This window comes from Dendrobates tinctorius, unplaced genomic scaffold (genome assembly GCF_039654945.1).
Source record: "Dendrobates tinctorius isolate UK_male_01 unplaced genomic scaffold, ASM3965494v1 ptg000083l, whole genome shotgun sequence".
In the NCBI taxonomy this organism is placed as follows: Eukaryota; Metazoa; Chordata; class Amphibia; order Anura; family Dendrobatidae; genus Dendrobates; species Dendrobates tinctorius.
The window spans coordinates 29,381,381-29,401,870 of record NW_027361751.1 but is presented as its reverse complement, the minus strand read 5'-3'; the positions used below and the strand labels follow the sequence as shown (position 1 = coordinate 29,401,870).

Genomic DNA, 20,490 nt, shown 5'->3' with positions numbered 1-20,490 from the left:
CTGATAAATCCCATGGATTTTAGTACCATCTGTATCATCCAGTCCATCCTTAACTATGCTGCCTGACTAGTTCATCTCTGTCTTCGCTACTCCTCCACTTACTCTCTTTGCAAACCCCTCATTGGCTCCCAATTCCCCAGTGTATCTACTTCAAACTACTACCTCTGACCTATAAAGCCATCCATAACCTTTCTCCTCCGTACATTGCGTAAGTAATCTCTCGTTATCTTCCCTCATGTAATCTCTGGTCTTTCCACGACCTCTATCTTTCCACACTTATTCGCTTCTCACCCAGTTGCCTCCAAGACTTCTCCTGAATATTCCCCTTCCTCAAAATTCTGTCCCCAACACGTCTAATTATCCACCACATTCGGATCCGTCAGACAGAACCTAAAAATCCATCTCTTCAAGAAAGCTTACAACCTGCAATGACCACACTGCCACCTCAACACCACCAGAGCTATTGTAAACACCAACCTACTGTCTCCTTCCCACCATCCTGTAGAATGTAAGCCTGTAAGGGCAGGGTCCTCTTTCCTCTGTACCTATCGTTATTTTGTTTACTGTAAGTGCTATCTGTATTTTGTATGTAACCCCTTCTCATGTACAGCACCATGGACTCAATGGTGCTATATAAATAAATAATAAATAGGTGAATTAATGGTAAAAGGACCCAATTCGTCAAGACCGACATTGTTCACGCCGATGTTGATAAGGGGGCATGCTCGAGTCATACACTCCTGAATCATGAAGAGCTGTATGCCGCGTCATGAATCAGGAGCGTCAGACGAGTGAGTGTGTAACGTGGAGCGTCCCATCCTGGCCCATTACCTCTCTGTCTGGCCAACTGAAGGCCTTACTGCTTTTCTTCCTGTCACGGGCCCCACCTCAGTGGATCACTCTGTTCTTCTGCCACTTTTCCTTTCTCTGCTCAGGATCACATTATCCACAGCCTTAGTTTTTGCTCACATCGGGGACACCCAACTCATGTGGATATGCTGAGTACTCAGACCAAAGGTCTGCTCTAGCTGCAAGCTAGGCTGAGTCTGTCTTTCTCAGGTGAAATGTTCACTGTCCCCTCACCTTAGTTCCTCGGACTTCCTCCCACTCTTTGTTAGTCCGAAACATTAACCGTAACTCTCCCTACTGTCAGGCAAAATAAAATCTATCACTAATAATGCTTTTCACAATACACATTACCATACCTCCCAACCTTTGAAGAAGGGAAAGAGGGGCAAAGGCTGCAGCGTGCGCAGAGTGCCGCTGCAAATTTTAGGCCATGCCCCAACCACGCCCATTTCACAACTAGTTACACCCATGTCCATGCTCCAACACACCCATTTAGCACTGCTGATCACACTGACTGCTACTGAGGGCCCAGTGGCTGCTACTGTGAGCACACTGACTGGTACTGAGGAAAAGAAAGAACAGAGAGAGAAAGAAAGGATAGAAAGAAAGAAATAACAGAGAAAGAAAGAAGAAACAGAGAGAAAGAAAGGAAGAAGAGAGAGAAAGAAAAAGGGGACAGAAAAAGAACAGAGAGAGAGAGAAAAAGAAAGAGAGAACAGAGAGAAAGAAAGAGGGGAAAAAAGAACAGAGAGGGAGAGAGAAAGAAAGAGGGGAAAGAAAGAAAGAAAGAAAGAGGGGAAAGAAGGAACAGAGAGAGAGAGAGAAAGAAACAGAGAGAAAGCGGGGACAGAAAAAAATAACAGAGAGGGGAAATAAAGAACAGAGGGAGAGAAAGAGGGCAGAGAAAGAACAGAGATATAGAGAGAAAGAAACAGAGAGAGAGAGAAAGCAAGAGGGGAAAGAAAGAACAAAGAGAGAATGAACAGAGAGAAAGAACAGAGATAGAAAAAAGAACAGAGAAAGAAAGAGAACAGTGAGAGAAAGAAAGAACAGAGAAAAAGAAAGGAAGAACAGAGAGAGAAAGAAAGCAATAGAGAGAGAAAGAAAGAAAGATTAGTGAGAGAAAGAAAGAGGGGAAAGAGAAAGAAAGAACAGAGCGAAAGGACAGAGAAAGAAAGAACAAAGAAAGAAGAATGAAAAAGAACAGAGCGGGAGAGAGAAAGAAAGAGGGGAAAGAAATAAAGGACAGAGAGAGATAGAAAGAAAGGGGAAAGAAGGAAAGAACAGAGAAAGAGATAAGAAAGAAAGATGGTACAGAAAGACCAGAGAGAGAGAAAAAAAGAGAGAGAACAGAGAGAGAAAGAGATTAAAGAACAGAGAAAGAGAGAAAGGAAGAACAGACAGAAAGAAAGAACAGAGAGAGAAAGAAAGAACAGGGAGAGACAAAGAATGAACAGAGAGAGAAAGATTAGAGAGAGAAAGAGGAGAAAGAAAGAACAGAGAAAGAAAGAGGGGGAAGAAAGAACAGAGAGAGAGAAAGTAAGAGCGGAAAGAACAGAGAGAAAGGAAGAGGGGAAAGAAAGAATGATTAGAGAGAGAAAGAAAGATTCTATAAAGATACTATAGCAGCCCGGCTCCCATTGTAATGCCCACCTGAGCCTCCCAGTGCAGGTCATGATCCGCTCACATGGCCGACATCCCCGAGTCCAAGGCGATCCCGCTGTCCGTGCTATCGGAGGAGGACATGGTGATGGATCTGAAGCATTCCCTGAAGTGCATCCATGGTTCCATCACAATCTCCTCCCAAAATTACCTAATTTCCAGTCAGCTTCTAGCACATCGCTTCCGATGGAACGTCACGTGTGAATTTTAAAGTGCTCTTTGGCGCTCCGCCGTGTACTCCTGTGTCCGCGGGAAAAGCTCCCGGCCGGGGCAGACTCTCAAAATCGGGACTGTCTCGCTGGATCCGGGACACCTCAAACACACATGGTTCCGCTGCGTACACCTCGCACACACACGGCTCCACTCCGTAAACCTCGTACACATGCGGCTCTGCTCCGTACACCTTGTACACACGCGGCCACGCTCTGTACACTTTGTACATCCATGGCTTCACTCCGTAAACCTTGTACACATGCGGCTTTGCTCCATACACGTCGTACACACGCGGTTCTGATCCATACACCTCGTACACACGTGGCTCCGCTCCGTAAACACACGGCTCAGCTCCATACACTTTGTACACACAGGGCTCTGTTCCGTACACCTCGTACAAACACAGCTCTGCTCTGTACACCTCCTACACACGCGGCTCTGCTCCGTACACACGCGGCTCCGCTCTGCACACCTTGTGCACACGCAGCACCGCACTGTACACCTCATACACGTGCGGCTATCCTCTGTACACCTCGTACACACGTGGCTATGTTCCGTACACCTGACCTCGTACTCACGCGGCTCTGCTCCGTACACCTCGTACACGCGTGGCTCTGTTCCGTACACCTCGTACACGCGCTGCTCTGTTCCGTACACCTCGTACACGCGCGGCTCTGTTCCGTACACCTCGTACACGCGCGGCTCTGCTCCGTACACCTCGTACACGCGTAGCTCTGCTCTGTACACCTCATACACACGTAGCTCTGCTCCGTACACCTGACCTCGTACTCGCTCGGCTCTGCTCCGTACACCTCGTACACGCTCGGCTCTGTCCACCTTGTACACACGCGGCTCTGCTACATCCATACTGAAAAACCCTCCTAACCCCACACACAAACTTCCCCTCATCCAGCACCATGGCAGCCAGCACAGCAGAGTCCTGCAGACACGAGGGAAGTGTGCACAGGACCTGTGATGAGGTCACAGGAGGGGAGGAGTCAGGGGGTCACATGTTCAGTGGCCACGGACATGGCCCCGGATCATGTGACCCCTGACTCCTCCCGTCCTGTGACCTCATCACAGGTCCTGTGCGCACTGAACAGCCCAGCAATCGGCGATGTCATTGCTGGGATACATCACTGTGGGGCTGCGGTGGCCGGTGGGTCTGTCTGGGGTGGCGTGCAGCTTAGTGAAATGCGGGAAAAATAAGCTCCCGCCCAGGACAGCGGGACATGCAATAAAAAACGGGACTATCCCACCAAATCCGGGACGGTTGGGAGCTTTGCATTACACAATACAGCAATACACATGTCTTCAAGGGGGGATGTGGGCAGTATGTCCATCTCCTTAGAGGTTCACCTGTATGTGCGCGTTGCCACAAAACATATGCCAGTCATTGCTGGAGTAAGGCTTGTGGCGTAGCAAATGCTGCCCCTTGTTACAAATTTGAAGGGCAGCGGTCACCATGCCCCCTCGTCTTGCCCCAGCATCGCCCACTTTTTGGGAAAAGGCATAGGAGCGCCAAAAGGTGCAAAATTTGAGCGCAGTGTTAAGTTGCGCCAAAATTCTGACTTTTCAATGATTTTTACAACAGAATACTGGCATACAGCTTTGGTGACTCGGGGCCAAAAAGTCGTTGTAAATGGTACATTCTGTAAATGGGATGCAATCAGCAATGGGGACCGCGAAGATCAGCGTAAAGTTTAGTGCACAGGACACATTTTTCAGGCTGGGCCGCTCTGTAACCCGCCTTAAAAAAAAAGCACTAAAGAAACACTAAAAAGAATGACCATATGCACTGCAGTGTATAAACAACTTGCTGTGCACACGTGTGTTCAGTCTTTGGAGCTTCTTTTAACTGCTTCATGTTTCCAAAGCCAACAAAGGAATTAGCCTGACTTCTTCAGGCGGCCTCTGCTTGGAAGCTGCTCACTATGCAAGTAAAAAAGAAACGAACAGCGGCGAAACCACATAAAACGATTGCAAGGACACTGTATAAGATGCCTCAGGGAACACACCGCATTGAAGCGTCTTCTGCTCAAAAACTTTGGTTGCCACATCGGCGTCAAAAAGTCATTTGTGTGCACATTCCCTTAAGCCCAGTTCTTTTTAATCTCTTTTGTAGTCACCTTGTGGATGGGATTGACAGTAATGTGTCAGTCTTTGCTGACGACACCAAACTATATAGGATACTAAAATCTGAGCTAAACTGTAATGTTATAGAGCAATCTGTATAAGATGTCTGCCCAGGCAAACACATGGCAGATGAGGTGTAATGTTGCTGCATCTAGAGTCGGGCACCTAGGGCGGAGTAAATCGTGTTGCTGCTTTTACAATTAATGGAAATATACTCAGGACTTGGGTATTCTGGTTAAAAGTAAAGGTTCATCTACTCTGCGATGTGCAGCACTAACCAACCACCGACCAGCCACTGATTACACAGACCGTGCTACTGATGCACACTGAACATTGTGTCACAGACCTCTGTGTCAAAGTTGATGATTTTTTGTTTTCTGCAGACAAAAGGATAATTTACTTGATAAACAAGAGTTATGCTTGTTTGTTGAGTGATCCTGTTTATATTTCAAGATTATAGTGAAATGAACATCACTGTTAAGGGCCTTGCACGTGGCCATATTTTCGGTTCGAGTGTGACCCAACAAAACTTCGAATTGCACTCGGACCAATGTTATTCTATGGGGCCATGCACATGTCAGATTTTTTTTTTCCCACAGACAGAGTCTATCCAAGGAAAAAAAAAAATCTCAGCATTCAGCTTGCATCTGTAAACCGGATCACACTCGGCCATGCATCAGACTTGATCAGTGTGTCATTAGCATAATCGGCCTGATTCACTGGCATGAGAGAAAATACCACTGTGTGACCCTAGCCTACCCCCTTAACTATAATCGTGCAGAATAAATGCACCTAGAGGTTAAACAGCAGCACTGAATATCAGCAACAGCAAAAACTAACGAGATGGAAGTATAAAAATATAATCTGTAATATTACTCCACTATAAATTACTTTTAAGGCCACTTTATGAATATGGGATTCAGTTTTGGGCTCCACATCTGAAAATAATATTGGAAATTTAGAGTTGATTCAAAGGTGGCGTGTCCTGAGGAAGTCACCACACAAAACGTGCGTTGGGGTGGCAGGAGCACCATTACTATACCCTGTCCTATTATATAAGTTTAACTTTTATTAAACGATTTGGGATATTAATAAGCAGCACCTTATACTATAAAGCACTTTGTCTTTTACCTGCATGTATTGTAGTCCAATGGACATAATGGGTTTTTAATCAGGGCAAAATAAGTATCATAGTCTCCTGCGACTAAAAATTAGTACTGCAGCTTCTGATATCATTTTTGTATTAATTAAAGATCAGAATTAATTATATATGGTACCTATACTCTCTTTTCATTGTGTGTTTCTAAATGTTAAATCCAAGAGTTACGTACATAAATTTGCATAATCGGGTATTTATTGTTGTTCTTATGTATAAATACTTGTATGGTTAATATAAAGGATTAGCACATGACTTATTCCTTCCTAGGACCTTACAAATGGCAATAGAGCAATTATAGCATTTACTGCCTGTAGAGTTAAAGGGATTCTGGCATCTAAACAGGAAAGGATTCTTTACAGTAAGAGCAATCAGATTGTGGAATGCCCGACTACAAGAGGTAGTAGTGGCACTGTAAACTATCAATAATCTAGCAATGGATAATGTACAAGTGATCGAGAAATGTTGGATTTATTGGCCCTGTGTAACCCTATAACTGTGGAGCATAATACAGACTGTGACGCAAGAACAGTACCAGCTCAATAATGTGTAAAGTTAATCTATTAGATGGATGATTCCGATATCTAAACTAGTGATCATTAGTGACTTGCCCCAACCTTCTGAGGGTCTTAGGCATGGAGACATTTTCCATCCACTTGTGTTGATGATAATAAAGTATAATATATTTTCCTCTGCTGTGTTTATCTGTCACCAAAGTCACCTGAGATTCCTCTGACTCCGCTGGACTCTAAAGACAGAGTAATTTTTCACGTTAATTCCCTGCACTACATAGTATGTATCATTGTCAGTCACTTAAGGAACTCCCTGACTGCGGTCTCCTGTAGATTAATCCTGCAGTAAATGTAAGGTGACTGGATGCTGAATGCCAATTTACCTTTGATGTAGTGAAGCCCAGAAATGCGCTTAGCTTTGCTGCCGTTTTCTTCACTCTTGACTTGTGGTTTCTGACGACACTTGGATTGATGATTTCCGTCTCTGATCTTATTTTTCATGTTGCTTTCTAGCTGGCTGCGGAGATCTACGGCTTTGCCTGCTGCCTGTGGAATCATCACGCCGACACGTTCCTGCGGCAGGTCTGCGCAGAGGGGGAACTGGCAGCTGTTAGCTCCTTAGAAAGAGCCTCACTCTCGCTAAAAGGTGCACGCTAAAGTTTATTTCATTTCCAATCAAAACGGGTTCCAATTACCCAAATTTCCTAGTAGGACAATCAAGTCACTCCTCCGTCATGGTTCTTGTTCTGGAACTCTGATCTCCAACTTGTCGCTTTCCAGAGACATGGAGCCCTAGAGATGACTGACTTGATTAGTGGGACCCTGGTCCAGTGTTCGCTCAGCAGGATCCCTTCAAACTTCCTCCTACCTGCTGGAAGTCCTGGCGTCTCTTCCAAATAGTAGTCCTGGCCTGACGTCATGCGTGCATCATGTAGCATTAATGATGTTGCATTGTGCCAACACATCAGATGTGGCAACGGGGATCCCAGCAGGAAGGATGAGGTTCGCAGGGCTCACATCCGACACTCAATTGTATTCACACCTATTGAATCTGCAACTCTTAGCAACATGCCAAAAGCATCTAGAGCAATCAGAGTATGCGAAGTATAGCAGAGCCATATTGGCGGATCACATGCAGATCCCCAAGTGTACATTGTACACTCTTGCAGTTTATGAATGCCTTACATTAGCTTGTTCCCATGGGTTTATACAATGCAAAAGTAGCTGTCCAAACTGGACCCGATGTGTCCTCGTGTGGGAAGATGGGATTGCCCTATTCTGTTCCTCCACTTAGTCGTAAAGGATCAGTTGTCTTGGGGTAATTACAGCACGTTAGCAAAAGCCTATTGACTATATATTGACACTTACTGTCCTGTTTACAGTGATAGGAACAGAACAATTGCCGAAACAATGCTTTTATACGGCACCATATCCGCAGTAACGCCTCCCACATACATGACAAATCATTCTATACTTTCATCAACAATCCAGTCTTCCAATAAAAGGGCAAAATGTGATCGCTGGTGTGTTTTATACAGTCTGACAATCAGGAATTAATTTAAATTTAATTAATGCCCCCTCAAAGGTATCTACAATAAATCTAATCTGTATGTGTGTGTGTATATAGATAGATAGATATATGTGTGTGTGTAGACAGACAAAAAACAACCAGCACCTCCTAATGTGAACATATGTGCAAGCTGCAAAAACTGCACAATATAGACAAAAAAAAGAGCACAGCAGCACATGTGCATGAATCTAGGCCATGTGAAAAGACAGGAAAACATAAAAAAATATTCAATTTAGATTATACTTCTCAAAAATATTTTTTTCAAAAATTTTTTTTTAAACTTACAGTAATAGATGAAAATGAAGGTTCTTAGAGCACAAATTGGCCAGTTCATGTATGCCCATCATCTACGGCAAGATGACCTCCCTCTGATGGGTCCCTGCTCTACTGTATATGCTACCATCCTACAATTGTGGACAAACATGTCACTCCCGGGCTAAGCCTACTATTTATCGGCAGGTAGAGCTGATTACGGCCAACTGAAGGTCAATGGGAGGAGTGCAAGATCAGGCTGGAGGGACCCATCAGAGGGAGGTCACCTTGCCATGGTTGATGGGCATACATGAGTTGGCCAATTTGTGCACTTAGAACCTTCATTTTTTTCATCTATTACTGTAAGTTTAAAAAAATTTTTTGAAAAAAAATCTTTTTGACAAGTATAATCTAAATTGAATGTTTTTTAATGCTTTTCTGTGTTTTCACATTGCCTAGATTAATGCACATGTGCTGCTGTGCTCTTTTTTGTCTATATGTGTGTGTATATATGAAAAAATATAGCATGAAAAGTAAAAAAAAGAAAGTTTTATTTATTTTGCTTTTACTTTTCACTCTCTATTTTTTCATATGTTGTATATAGCTACCGTATATATCATATACCTGGGGGTCGGCAGGGGAGGGGGAGCGGGGGTGTCAGAGATCATACTTAACTGTCCTGCCGCGGTCTCTGCAGCCTCGCTTCTCCACTGTCTCCCTTCCTGTCTTCAGCGGTCACGTGGTACTGCTCATTACACTCTTGAATATGCGCATACCACGTGACCGCTGAAGACAGGAAGGGAGACAGTGGAGAAGCGAGGCTGCAGTGACCTCAGCAGGATGGGTGAGTATAGCAATATTCACCTGTACCCTGGTCCATCGCTGCTAACCGCAGTCCCTGCTGCATCCTGTGTCAGTGACATTTAGGCAGCAGGGGGCACGGTGACGTGGTTAGTGCGCGCCGGCCCTCTGCTGGCTGAACAGTCACTGACACAAGAAGCGGCAGACAGCGGCGTTGGACCCAGGAGAGGTGAGTATGGCATGTTTTTTTTTTTTTGCAGCATATGGGGGCATATTCCATGAAGCAGCATATGGGGGCATAGTCTATGGAGCAGCATATGGGGGCATAATCTATGGAGCAGCAATGGGGGCATAGTCTATGGAGCAGCATATGGGGGCATAATCTATGGAGCAGCATATGGGGGCAGTGTCTATGGAGCAGCATATGGGGGCATAGTCTATGGAGCAGCATATGGGGGCATAATCTTTGGAGCAGCATATGGGGGCATAATCTATGGAGCAGCATATGGGGGCATAATCTATGGAGCAGCATATGGGGGCATATTCTATGGAGCAGCATATGGGGGCATAATCTATGGAGCAGCATATGGGGGCATAGTCTATGGAGCAGCATATGGGGGCATAGTCTATGGAGCAGCATATGGGGGCATAGTCTATGGAGCAGCATATGGGGGCATAGTCTATGGAGCAGCATATGGGGGCATAATCTATGGAGCAGCATATGGGGGCATAGTCTATGGAGCAGCATATGGGGGCATAATCTATGGAGCAGCATATGGGGGCATAGTCTATGGAGCAGCATATGGGGGCATAGTCTATGGAGCAGCATATGGGGGCATAGTCTATGGAGCAGCATATGGGGGCATAGTCTATGGAGCAGCATATGGGGGCATAGTCTATGGAGCAGCATATTGGGGGCATAGTCTGTGGAGCAGCATATGGGGGCATAGTCTATGGAGCAGCATATGGGGGCATAGTCTATGGAGCAGCATATGGGGGCATAGTCTATGGAGCAGCATATGGGGGCATAGTCTATGGAGCAGCATATGGGGGCATAGTCTATGGATTTCACCCTCGGCTTATACACAAGTTTTCACAGTTTTTTGTGGCCAAATTAGGGGGGTCGGCTTATACACGAGTATACACGGTATCTATATATAGAGATAAATATATAGTAATTTATTATATTTGTTCCAATATATAGATATACAGTGGGGAAAAAAAGTATTTAGTCAGTCAGCAATAGTGCAAGTTCCACCACTTAAAAAGATGAGAGGCGTCTGTAATTTACATCATAGGTAGACCTCAACTATGGGAGACAAACTGAGAAAAAAAAATCCAGAAAATCACATTGTCTGTTTTTTTTTCATTTTATTTGCATATTATGGTGGAAAATAAGTATTTGGTCAGAAACAAGCAATCAAGATTTCTGGCTCTCACAGACCTGTAACTTCTTCTTTAAGAGTCTCCTCTTTCCTCCACTCATTACCTGTAGTAATGGCACCTGTTTAAACTTGTTATCAGTATAAAAAGACACCTGTGCACACCCTCAAACAGTCTGACTCCAAACTCCACTATGGTGAAGACCAAAGAGCTGTCAAAGGACACCAGAAACAAAATTGTAGCCCTGCACCAGGCTGGGAAGACTGAATCTGCAATAGCCAACCAGCTTGGAGTGAAGAAATCAACTGTGGGAGCAATAATTAGAAAATGGAAGACATACAAGACCACTGATAATCTCCCTCGATCTGGTGCTCCACGCAAAATCCCACCCCGTGGGGTCAGAATGATCACAAGAACGGTGAGCAAAAATCCCAGAACCACGCGGGGGGACCTAGTGAATGAACTGCAGAGAGCTGGGAGCAATGTAACAAGGCCTACCATAAGTAACACACTACGCCACCATGGACTCAGATCCTGCAGTGCCAGACGTGTCCCACTGCTTAAGCCTGTACATGTCCGGGCCCGTCTGAAGTTTGCTAGAGAGTATTTGGATGATCCAGAGGAGTTTTGGGAGAATGTCCTATGGTCTGATGAAACCAAACTGGAACTGTTAGGTAGAAACACAACTTGTCGTGTTTGGAGGAAAAAGAATACTGAGTTGCATCCATCAAACACCATACCTACTGTAAAGCATGGTGGTGGAAACATCATGCTTTGGGGCTGTTTCTCTGCAAAGGGGCCAGGACGACTGATCCGGGTACATGAAAGAATGAATGGGGCCATGTATCGTGAGATTTTGAGTGCAAACCTCCTTCCATCAGCAAGGGCATTGAAGATGAAACGTGGCTGGGTCTTTCAACATGACAATGATCCAAAGCACACCGCCAGGGCAACGAAGGAGTGGCTTCGTTAGAAGCATTTCAAGGTCCTGGAGTGGCCTAGCCAGTCTCCAGATCTCAACCCTATAGAAAACCTTTGGAGGGAGTTGAAAGTCCGTGTTGCCAAGCGAAAAGCCAAAAACATCACTGCTCTAGAGGAGATCTGCATGGAGGAATGGGCCAACATACCAACAACAGTGTGTGGCAACCTTGTGAAGACTTACAGAAAACGTTTGACCTCTGTCATTGCCAACAAAGGATATATCACAAAGTATTGAGATTAAATTTTGTTTCTGACCAAATACTTATTTTCCACCATAATATGCAAATAAAATGAAAAAAAAAACAGACAATGTGATTTTCTGGATTTTTTTTTTCTCAGTTTGTCTCCCATAGTTGAGGTCTACCTATGATGTAAATTACAGACGCCTCTCATCTTTATAAGTGGTGGAACTTGCACTATTGCTGACTGACTAAATACTTTTTTTCCCCACTGTATGTATATATCTATATAGATCATTATGTTCCATAACAACGGAAAAAGGCACAAATATTATACAAATTCTCCACCATTAATACGGCCTTATAGAGCCATACTGTATCAGTCAAAAAGACACAAAAGTTTTGGCTGCTGAAATTAAAGAAGTCAGGGTAAAAAAAAATGTACTAGTCTGACCTGTCTAATGAAAAAAAAAACTTCTCTGTCCAATCCTACAACAGTGATCGAATTTGGGCTGGTAGCTATTGCCTCATTATAAAAACGTATTTTCGGCCTCAGATTTTTTCTTTTTTTTTTCCTTATGTCTGTAATAATCTTTTTACATATTGGACAAAATCTCCTACAACAACAGTTTTATATTAAAAAGAACTAAAAAAAAATAAAAAATGCCCTGACTGATGATGTAAAGGAAAGCAATCGATCCTTGGAACTTGTCGCTTTGCTCTGACTTCAATCATTGAGTTATTAACTCCGTCTTGAAGGATTTTGCCCACGTGTTATGATAATTTCTCATGTCGCCCTTTGAAGCAATGGGGAGGTGGGAATCTAGAAAATCAAAACAGGTCATAATAAATGTTAACCTCTGGAGGAAAATAATGAGATAGAGAAGGAAGACTAATAAATAACATCACCATGAAAAATGCAAAAAGGATGAATGGATAAAATGCAAATGACAGCGACAAAGTGGCTGAAACCAGCCTGTTAGATTTCATCAGTATGTTGTGTTTCGGTGAGGCCAGTCACTCTGGGAACCTTTGCAATCATCTGGGCTTCTGCTTTCTGCCTTGAATTAAATTAGTTTGTTTTCAGAATTTGCTTAGCAAGTTTGTCACCTCTTTTGAATTAAAATGCAACTTTTGTGTTTGTATCTTTAGTTTTGCGTAAACTGACGGCCCATGGATTTGCCGATCCTCTCCAGAATGCAGAAGCCATGGTAAGTTCAATATTCTGTTCAATATGAGCCTGAGAATAGGTATAGTACCACAACTGTGGAAATTATCGTGTGTGGTACCAGTTCCGAAGAAACCTTATCCGAAAGACCTTAATGACTATAGACCTGTAGCATTGACATCACACCTGATGAAGGTACTAGAGAGCAGCGCTGTGGAGTCGGTAAGCCACAGTTGCGACTCCGACTCCTGGATTTTATCAGGCTCCGACTCCGACTCCTTCATAAATGGCCAATTCATAACAACAAATTTACTGTTGTAAAATATTAAACATCGTGCTTATTCAGTTTCTCACCATCATATAAGTAATCAGACCACTTAGAGCAAAAACTACATTTATTAGAATACAATTAGAATATAGCAAATAACTTTTATAAACTTTTCTAAACTGTAAGTAAATATGCAATAAACACTTTTATGCAGTTAATAAGAAGAAATCTTTAAATTTGTCCTCAGAAAAAGTATTGCCTCTGTCAGATCCTCCTTCATGGATGCCCTCAAATCTGATCTAATTATTTTGAGAGCAGAGAACAACCTCTCTACACTAACTTGTGTTGGTGGCAAAGCAGTAACCACTCGGGCAACATCTCTGACAATGTCAGGATACAGAGGAATCGCTTGTTGCACTGTTATTTTTGATGAACGGTCAAATTTCTCAATTTCTTTTAGTGCACATGAAAAATTCTGCTGAAATGTACTGTCTGTGTTCCTTGATGGGGATGACTCTTCTTCTATGCGGGAACGCTTTGCACGGTCCTTGTGATCCAAATATTTTTCGAAATTAAATTCTTCATCAGTTGATGATGAGGGTGAAGATATGGCAGGACGACCAAATTCTTCTTGTTCCTCCTGACTGTTCTGCAACCCTTTCATCCTTACTGCTATTTCAAACAGAGCTTCTTTTCCTTTACTTAGCTGTTGATCATCTAGAAGAATCCGATGCATTGGGTCGACATAAACAGCTGCCAAAAGAATGTTATTTTGTAATAGTAGCTCCTCTCTCCGTTTCATTGATGTAGCAATGCCACTTGCAATTAACCCTCCTCTTTGGGACAGGCGAAACATCAGGTTCTCCCACTCCTTTAAGAAAATACCTGGAGTTAAGTCCTCTGCTTGTAATTTTTTAGTCACTGTAAATGGGTGCTCTAGCAATTTTTCCAGCTCAGTCACCTGATTCCACTGACTTTCATTTAGCGTCAGTTGAGGGTTAGCCATGTCTACAAGAAAGGTTTTCAGTTCAACCAAGCGCTGAATCATTAAGTAAGTTCTGCCCCATCGTGTGGCTTGATCAATAATTGCCCCTTTTCCAGCACGTCTCTTCAAAATTGAGTCAACTTTAGGGGTTCTGGCAACAGTAGTCAATTTTCTCACCTTGCCAATCAGTGTAGCAGCATGTCCTTCTTGCAGACTGTCTCTTATAGCCAGCTGTAGCGTATGCACAACACAGCGCATGTGATGAATGAAAGAACATATTGACACAGTTTCAACAAGATCATCTAAACTATCATGTTGCTGTTCATCTGAAGCAACTTCAGTTTGCTCCTCAGTTACAATACTGTGTTCCTCTATTTCAAACATTTCTGTGTCTGTGGACCCAGAATGTTCTTCTAGCTGCTGGTCACCATCATTACTCTCATTCATTAGCTTAATAGTACTTATATTTGAAGCATTGTCAGTTACGACAGAAAGAACTTGCTCTTCTTTGAGTTCATAGTCTTACAGAACCTTTTCCACCAAGACCTGGAGAAACTCACTGGTGTGATGAGCTTTGGTGTCTTTTACTGCCAATGTCTTGGTAACTATTTCATTTTTGTCACAAACAAATCGGACATTGATGGCAAAATAGTTCACTCTGTGACGTGTGCAGGCATCCATTTTAAGAAACAGAAAGCGTCCCTTGAGAGTTTTTTTAAGTTCTTCCTTTTGTTTAAAAGCTTCTTCGATTACTAATTTTCTAATACTCTCTCTCTCCAGAGAAACACCAAGCTTGCGGGCCATTTCCCCATTCAGACACATAAAAGCTGGTCGTGAAAATAATGAAATAGGCACACTATCCTTTACAACAAGCTCTATGATCTGTTTTTTAAATGTATCTACTGTCATTGTCACAGTAACTTTGTCACTGACAAAATATTTTGCAACTGATGGCAGCAAAGTTCTCTGCTCCTTTGTTTGGCTGGAAGAGCTGGGCACTGGTTCATTGGTTTGGATGCAGTCTTTCTCATCCACTGCTTTCAGTACTTCTGGATGAAAGCGCTGTAAATGTCTCTTTAGATTAGAAGCTCTGGTAGGAGCATTTTTATCTTTGCCTGAATATGCACTCATCTTGGCTTCACAGCATTTGTTTTCGTCTGGATCATTTGTCATACACTGACAGACATAATGTTTTCTATCTTGAGTGATGGTGAAATGTTCAAATACAGCTGATTTAATGTGATGCTTCTTTGACATTCTCAGGTTTTTTATTTCTGCATTCACAATCCAAATGACAATTGTTTTTCCTAAAAACAATTGTACAAAATTATTGCCAGGTCGTAAAACTGATATAGTGGTCAGTAATACTGTTATTATTCCTCATGTACTCACAGTTAACTGATGCAAAGTTTGTTGAAAGGATAATACTTCTTACAGTCTTCCTCTTCTGAGTAGCAGGCAGCTGTGAGATGCTTGGAAGACGCACACCTAGTATGATCTAGTCTAGAGGAGGAGCTTTACTACTAAGAAATTGCAACACATTTTCACTTTCAGTTTCATACATTGTAAGTAGGGGGGTTGGAGCAGCATGAGGTTAACCCAAGTATAAGATTAGATAAGGGCAGTGGAGAACAGTGACACACAAGAAGTAAGAAATGTCTCTATCTCCAGCAGAACTGCTTATCACTGTTGTTCATAGTTTGATAGAACATATATATTTGAGTAACATTTATAAAATTCATATGAAAGTTCAATTATGAAATATTAATACATTTTTTTTAAAGCTGGAGTCGGTACATTTCTACCGACACCGACTCCAACCAAAACTAACTCCGACTCCGACTCCACGACTCCAACTCCACAGCCCTGCTAGAGAGATTGGTTCTCACACATCTCCGTCCTCTAGTGAGCTCGGATATGCACCCTCTCCAGTTTGCCTACAGGCCGGGCATTGGTGTGGATGATGCCATTATCCACCTTCTAGATAGGACTCTCTCTCACCTGGAGAAACCTGGGAACACTGTGAGAATAATGTTCTTCGATTTCTCTAGTGCTTTTAATACCATACAGCCAGGTCTACTAAGAGACAAGCTGGGCCTTGCTGGCGTGGACCTCCAACTCTCCACCTGGATCCTTAACTACCTCACAAACCGACCTCAGTTTGTAAAGGTTCGGGACAGTGTGTCAGACACGGTGATCTGCAATACAGGGGCACCTCAAGGTACAGTTCTTGCACCTTTTCTCTTCACACTGTACACTGCGGATTTTAAGTGCAACTCATCTAGCTGCTACTTGCAGAAGTATTCTGATGACTCTGCAATAGTGGGCCGCATCACAGGAGGAGATGAAAGAGAGTACAGAGATACTAACCAAGCTTTTGTGGAGTGGTGTCAGAGGAACCACCTTAGGATTAATTCCGGGAAGACCAAGGAATTGGTGGTGGACTTTCGCAAGGGAAAAAATCCACCAGTAGTGGTGAACATTCAGGGAAATGACATTGAGATAGTCGACACCTATAAGTACCTTGGTGTGATCCTCAATAATAAGCTTGACTGGGCCCATCACTTGGATGCAGTGTACAGGAAGGGCCACAGTAGACTTTATCTGCTCAGAAGGCTGAGAGCCTTCGGAGTTAGGGGGGCACTCCTTGCATCCTTCTTCAACTATGTTGTGGCATCAGTCATCTTCTTTGGTGTGGCGTGCTGGGGTAGTGGCATATCAACCAGGGACAGGAATAGGCTGGACAAACTGATTAGAAGGGCCAGCTCTGTCCTGGGATGCCCCCTTGATCCAGTTCAGGAAGTAGGTGACAGGAGGATACTGGCCAAGGTGAGCTACATGGTGCAGAATGATTCCCATCCCATGCATGAGACCGTGACAAAGATGTGCAGTACTGTCAGTGACCGGCTACTTCATCCTAAATGTGAGAGGGAGCGCTATCGAAAGTCCTTCCTTCCTGCTGCAGTTAGGCTGTATAACCAGCACTGTCCAAAACGGAGAACGACCCAAACAGTGAACTGATAGATCCAAAGTTGTGATAGTCCGGTTATATCTTTTTTTTTTTTTCTTTGTATATGTACCTACCTACTGTCAATGTAATGCCTTTATGCATCTGTATCTGTACTTGTTCCTGCCTTGTTGCTGTAATGCTCTGAATTTCCCCATGGTGGGACGATTAAAGGATTATCTTATCTTAAGGACACATTGTGATTATCTCAAAATTTTAAAATGGCCTTTATTTGTGCTGAGAGATAGTGAAAGCAGCAGCATCCTGGACAGTCAAGACTTGCATCCAGCCTCTTTGATACAGAAAAGCAATAGACACAAAAATAACAAAATGAAAACTTGGCAGAAAAAAAAATAAAATCATCTCTGGGTGATGATTAACGGCATCCGCTGTTTAACTTCAAGCCGAAGACAAAATTGGACTAACCGGCACGGGAGGTGAGTATAAGCTTTATTATTTTATAGGAGAAGAAGTTGTCCAAGTAGTGGACAACTTCTTTAAGGGCACAGTCAGTCGGCCATATAAATCGGACTACACTGCTTGGACTGGTCAATGGCTCTTCCAATCCGAGAGTGTCAATTTCATGTATTTGTATGCAACTGTCACCCTCGGGTAGGGAGATGTGCCAGCCAGTCCGTGCAGTACGGTCCAAGCATGGTCCGGTTTATACTGTTGTCTGACTTATTAATATACAAAAGGCAAGTTTTATTCCCTGTTTTAGGGCAAAGGTGAGAATTATTCGAGCAGAAGAAAGGTATTATTATCAACAAACACAAGCAGTCTAAAGGGTACAAAACTATTTCCAAACACCTTTATATTCCAGCTTCAACAGTTCGACATATTTTCATAAATTATGCTACTCATGAAACCATAACAAACTTTCCAGGTGAAAAGTGGAAAATTAACAGTCTTGTTGGGGAAATGTTCTATGGACAGATGAAAGCAAACTAGAGCTCTTTTACAATGCATATCAGCATTATGTATGTAGACAAAATGAAGCATAGTGAGAATATGCACCCTTCATCCAGTGAAGCATGGTGGAGGCTCAATAATGTAGTAGGTCTGCTTTGATGTCTTTTGAGATTGGATACTTTTGTGTTCCAAGAACAATGAAATCAAAGGATTATCTTGACATTTTAGAATGAAACTTGCTCAAAAGTGTTAAAAACAATGTACAATGTGTCCAACAGCAGGATAATAACCGTTGAATGGAGCTGTGCCTTTCCACACTATTGTATACATCCGACTGCCGGAGGTAATAACAACTGATAGGTGGGTTTCGGACCAAGCAAGCATTGCTGCACATGGAGCAACAATTACTGCATATGTGTTGTAGCAAAACAGTCAGTGTCTTAAAGGGACCGCTTTTGGAAGACCCCTGTCCCTCGACTACAGTTTGTTCTGTAATTGTCTGCAGCACTGACGTCACGTTGACAGCACATCAGTCAGCACTGCAGGCAAAGATGGGCTCCAGAAGCAGCGGCGACACTCAGCACCCGGGGAAGTTTCTTTTTAACACAAACTGCAGCTGGGGGAGGGTTCTTCTGAAACTGTAAAACCCCTCTAAGGCTTGCACGCAAAGTCTTTTATTTTGCAATGCTGGCTAATTAACTTTTTTTTTTCTCTGCCTGTCTGTCTGCCTAAGTATATGTCTGTCCATCAGCCTGTGCCACTTTCTCTCTGGCTTTCATTCTGTGAATCCTTCCATTGAGGTCCCAGCAGATTTCATCTTTGAAGTCGATGCAGTGGTAGATTAACCGTCTGACCCTTGTAAAGCAGATGTCAGTGTCTGACTATTAGGCGCTATAAAGGCCGTGTCCCAGAGCAACTGTTCACAAGTACAGTTCATATATGCTGGATTATTACCTGTGACTTTAACATTTCGTCCGCAGTCTCCTCCGCGATCTTTCTCCTTAGGAGACGTGACGCTGCGCTCTTGCCGGGAAAATGGAATGTGATTATTTTTGTCAATCAATTTACAGATGAGTGACAGAGCGCTAATTGACTATTAGAGCTCTACCTACATGATCAAAATGTTATTACGGATAATTAGCTTCTGTTAACACACACTGCTCGCTGAATATAAAGTCTCAGAGACGGAGCGGGAAGTACCATTGACAGTTTCCTAATAAAATTACACAGCTTTTATGGAGGGCTGAATACCTACAGGAGGGGTGATACAGGAACCTGCGCAGGAGTCTGACTACATACATTCATGGTTTTCTGCTATTTGGGGTAATGGAACTTTGCTTAGTAATTAGTGTTACTGGCATCGGCTATCCATATGACAAGGCAGAAATTACTTAATAGTTCAGTTTAGTATGGTCATGCTGATTGTCATGATGTAGGTGCCCCATAAAATGGAGATTTGAAAATTTGCCTAAGACCTCTTTCACACATCAGTTTTTTGGCATCAGTCTCAATCCAGCAGTTTTGGAAAAAAACAGATCCGTCGCAGATTGAGAATAACTGATGCAACGGATCAGTTTTTTCGTTGGATCCGACTGCCCTACCTGGTAATAATAATTGCAGCATGCTCAGTTTTAAAAAATGGAATCCGTCGCTGGATACCGTCATTTGACAGACAGTGACGGATCATGCGCCCATAGGCTTCCATTATAGCCAACGACGGACGGCGCTGACACAAAATTTCCAAAGGATCCAGTGAACGACGAGCGAAATGTGAGGCCATCCGTCGCAATCCATCGCTAATACAAGTCTATGAGTAAAAACCGAATCCAGCGTCATCGGTCGCTAGATCCGTTTTTTCTTAAAACGATGGATTGCGACTGATGGCAAAAACTGATGTGTGAAAGAGGCCTAAACTGGAGGCGTTAGGAGAGACGAATGCTGCTTTAGGCCTCTTTCACACATCAGTTTTTTCGCATCAGTCACAATCCGTCGTTTTTTGAGAAAAACGGATCCTGCGTCTGATGCCGCTGGATCCGTTTTTTACTTATAGACTTGTATTAGCGACTGATTGCGATGGATGGCCTCATGTTTCGTCTGCCGTTCTCCGGATCCGTCAAAAATTTTTTGTCCACGGCCGGACACGACGCACAAAGCAACGTTTTTTGTGTCCGTCGAAAAATAGGACATCGACGGATCCGTCGCTGTCCGTCGTTTGCTAGAATGAAAGCCTATGCATATGGGCGCAGGATCCGTCGTCATCCGTCAAATGACGGATGACGGCGTCGGATCCGTTTTTTTTAACTGAGCACGCTCCTGACAGGTTAAAACACCAAAAAAAGAATAGATATACTGTATATACATATAGTACACCATGTCATATCAAAACGATTTATTTATGTCAGTGTTTAATCAATTTAGTAGTTCGTGTTAGGAAAAATTTGGAACTCTAGGGGTTA

The 20,490-nt window shown here is 43.2% G+C and overlaps 1 protein-coding gene across 6 annotated transcripts in view; it reads left to right on the top strand.

The window, feature by feature from the left end:
- Window positions 1-20,490, top strand: part of IPO11 (importin 11) — a 555,951-nt gene that overhangs the window by 71,700 nt on the left and 463,761 nt on the right. For all 6 annotated transcript variants that reach the window (XM_073584259.1, XM_073584261.1, XM_073584258.1 and 3 more), the window contains exons 6-7: window positions 7,042-7,174; window positions 12,847-12,905. In XM_073584259.1, the coding sequence (XP_073440360.1) occupies window positions 7,042-7,174; window positions 12,847-12,905 (192 nt within the window). The remainder of the gene's footprint in view (window positions 1-7,041; window positions 7,175-12,846; window positions 12,906-20,490) is intronic.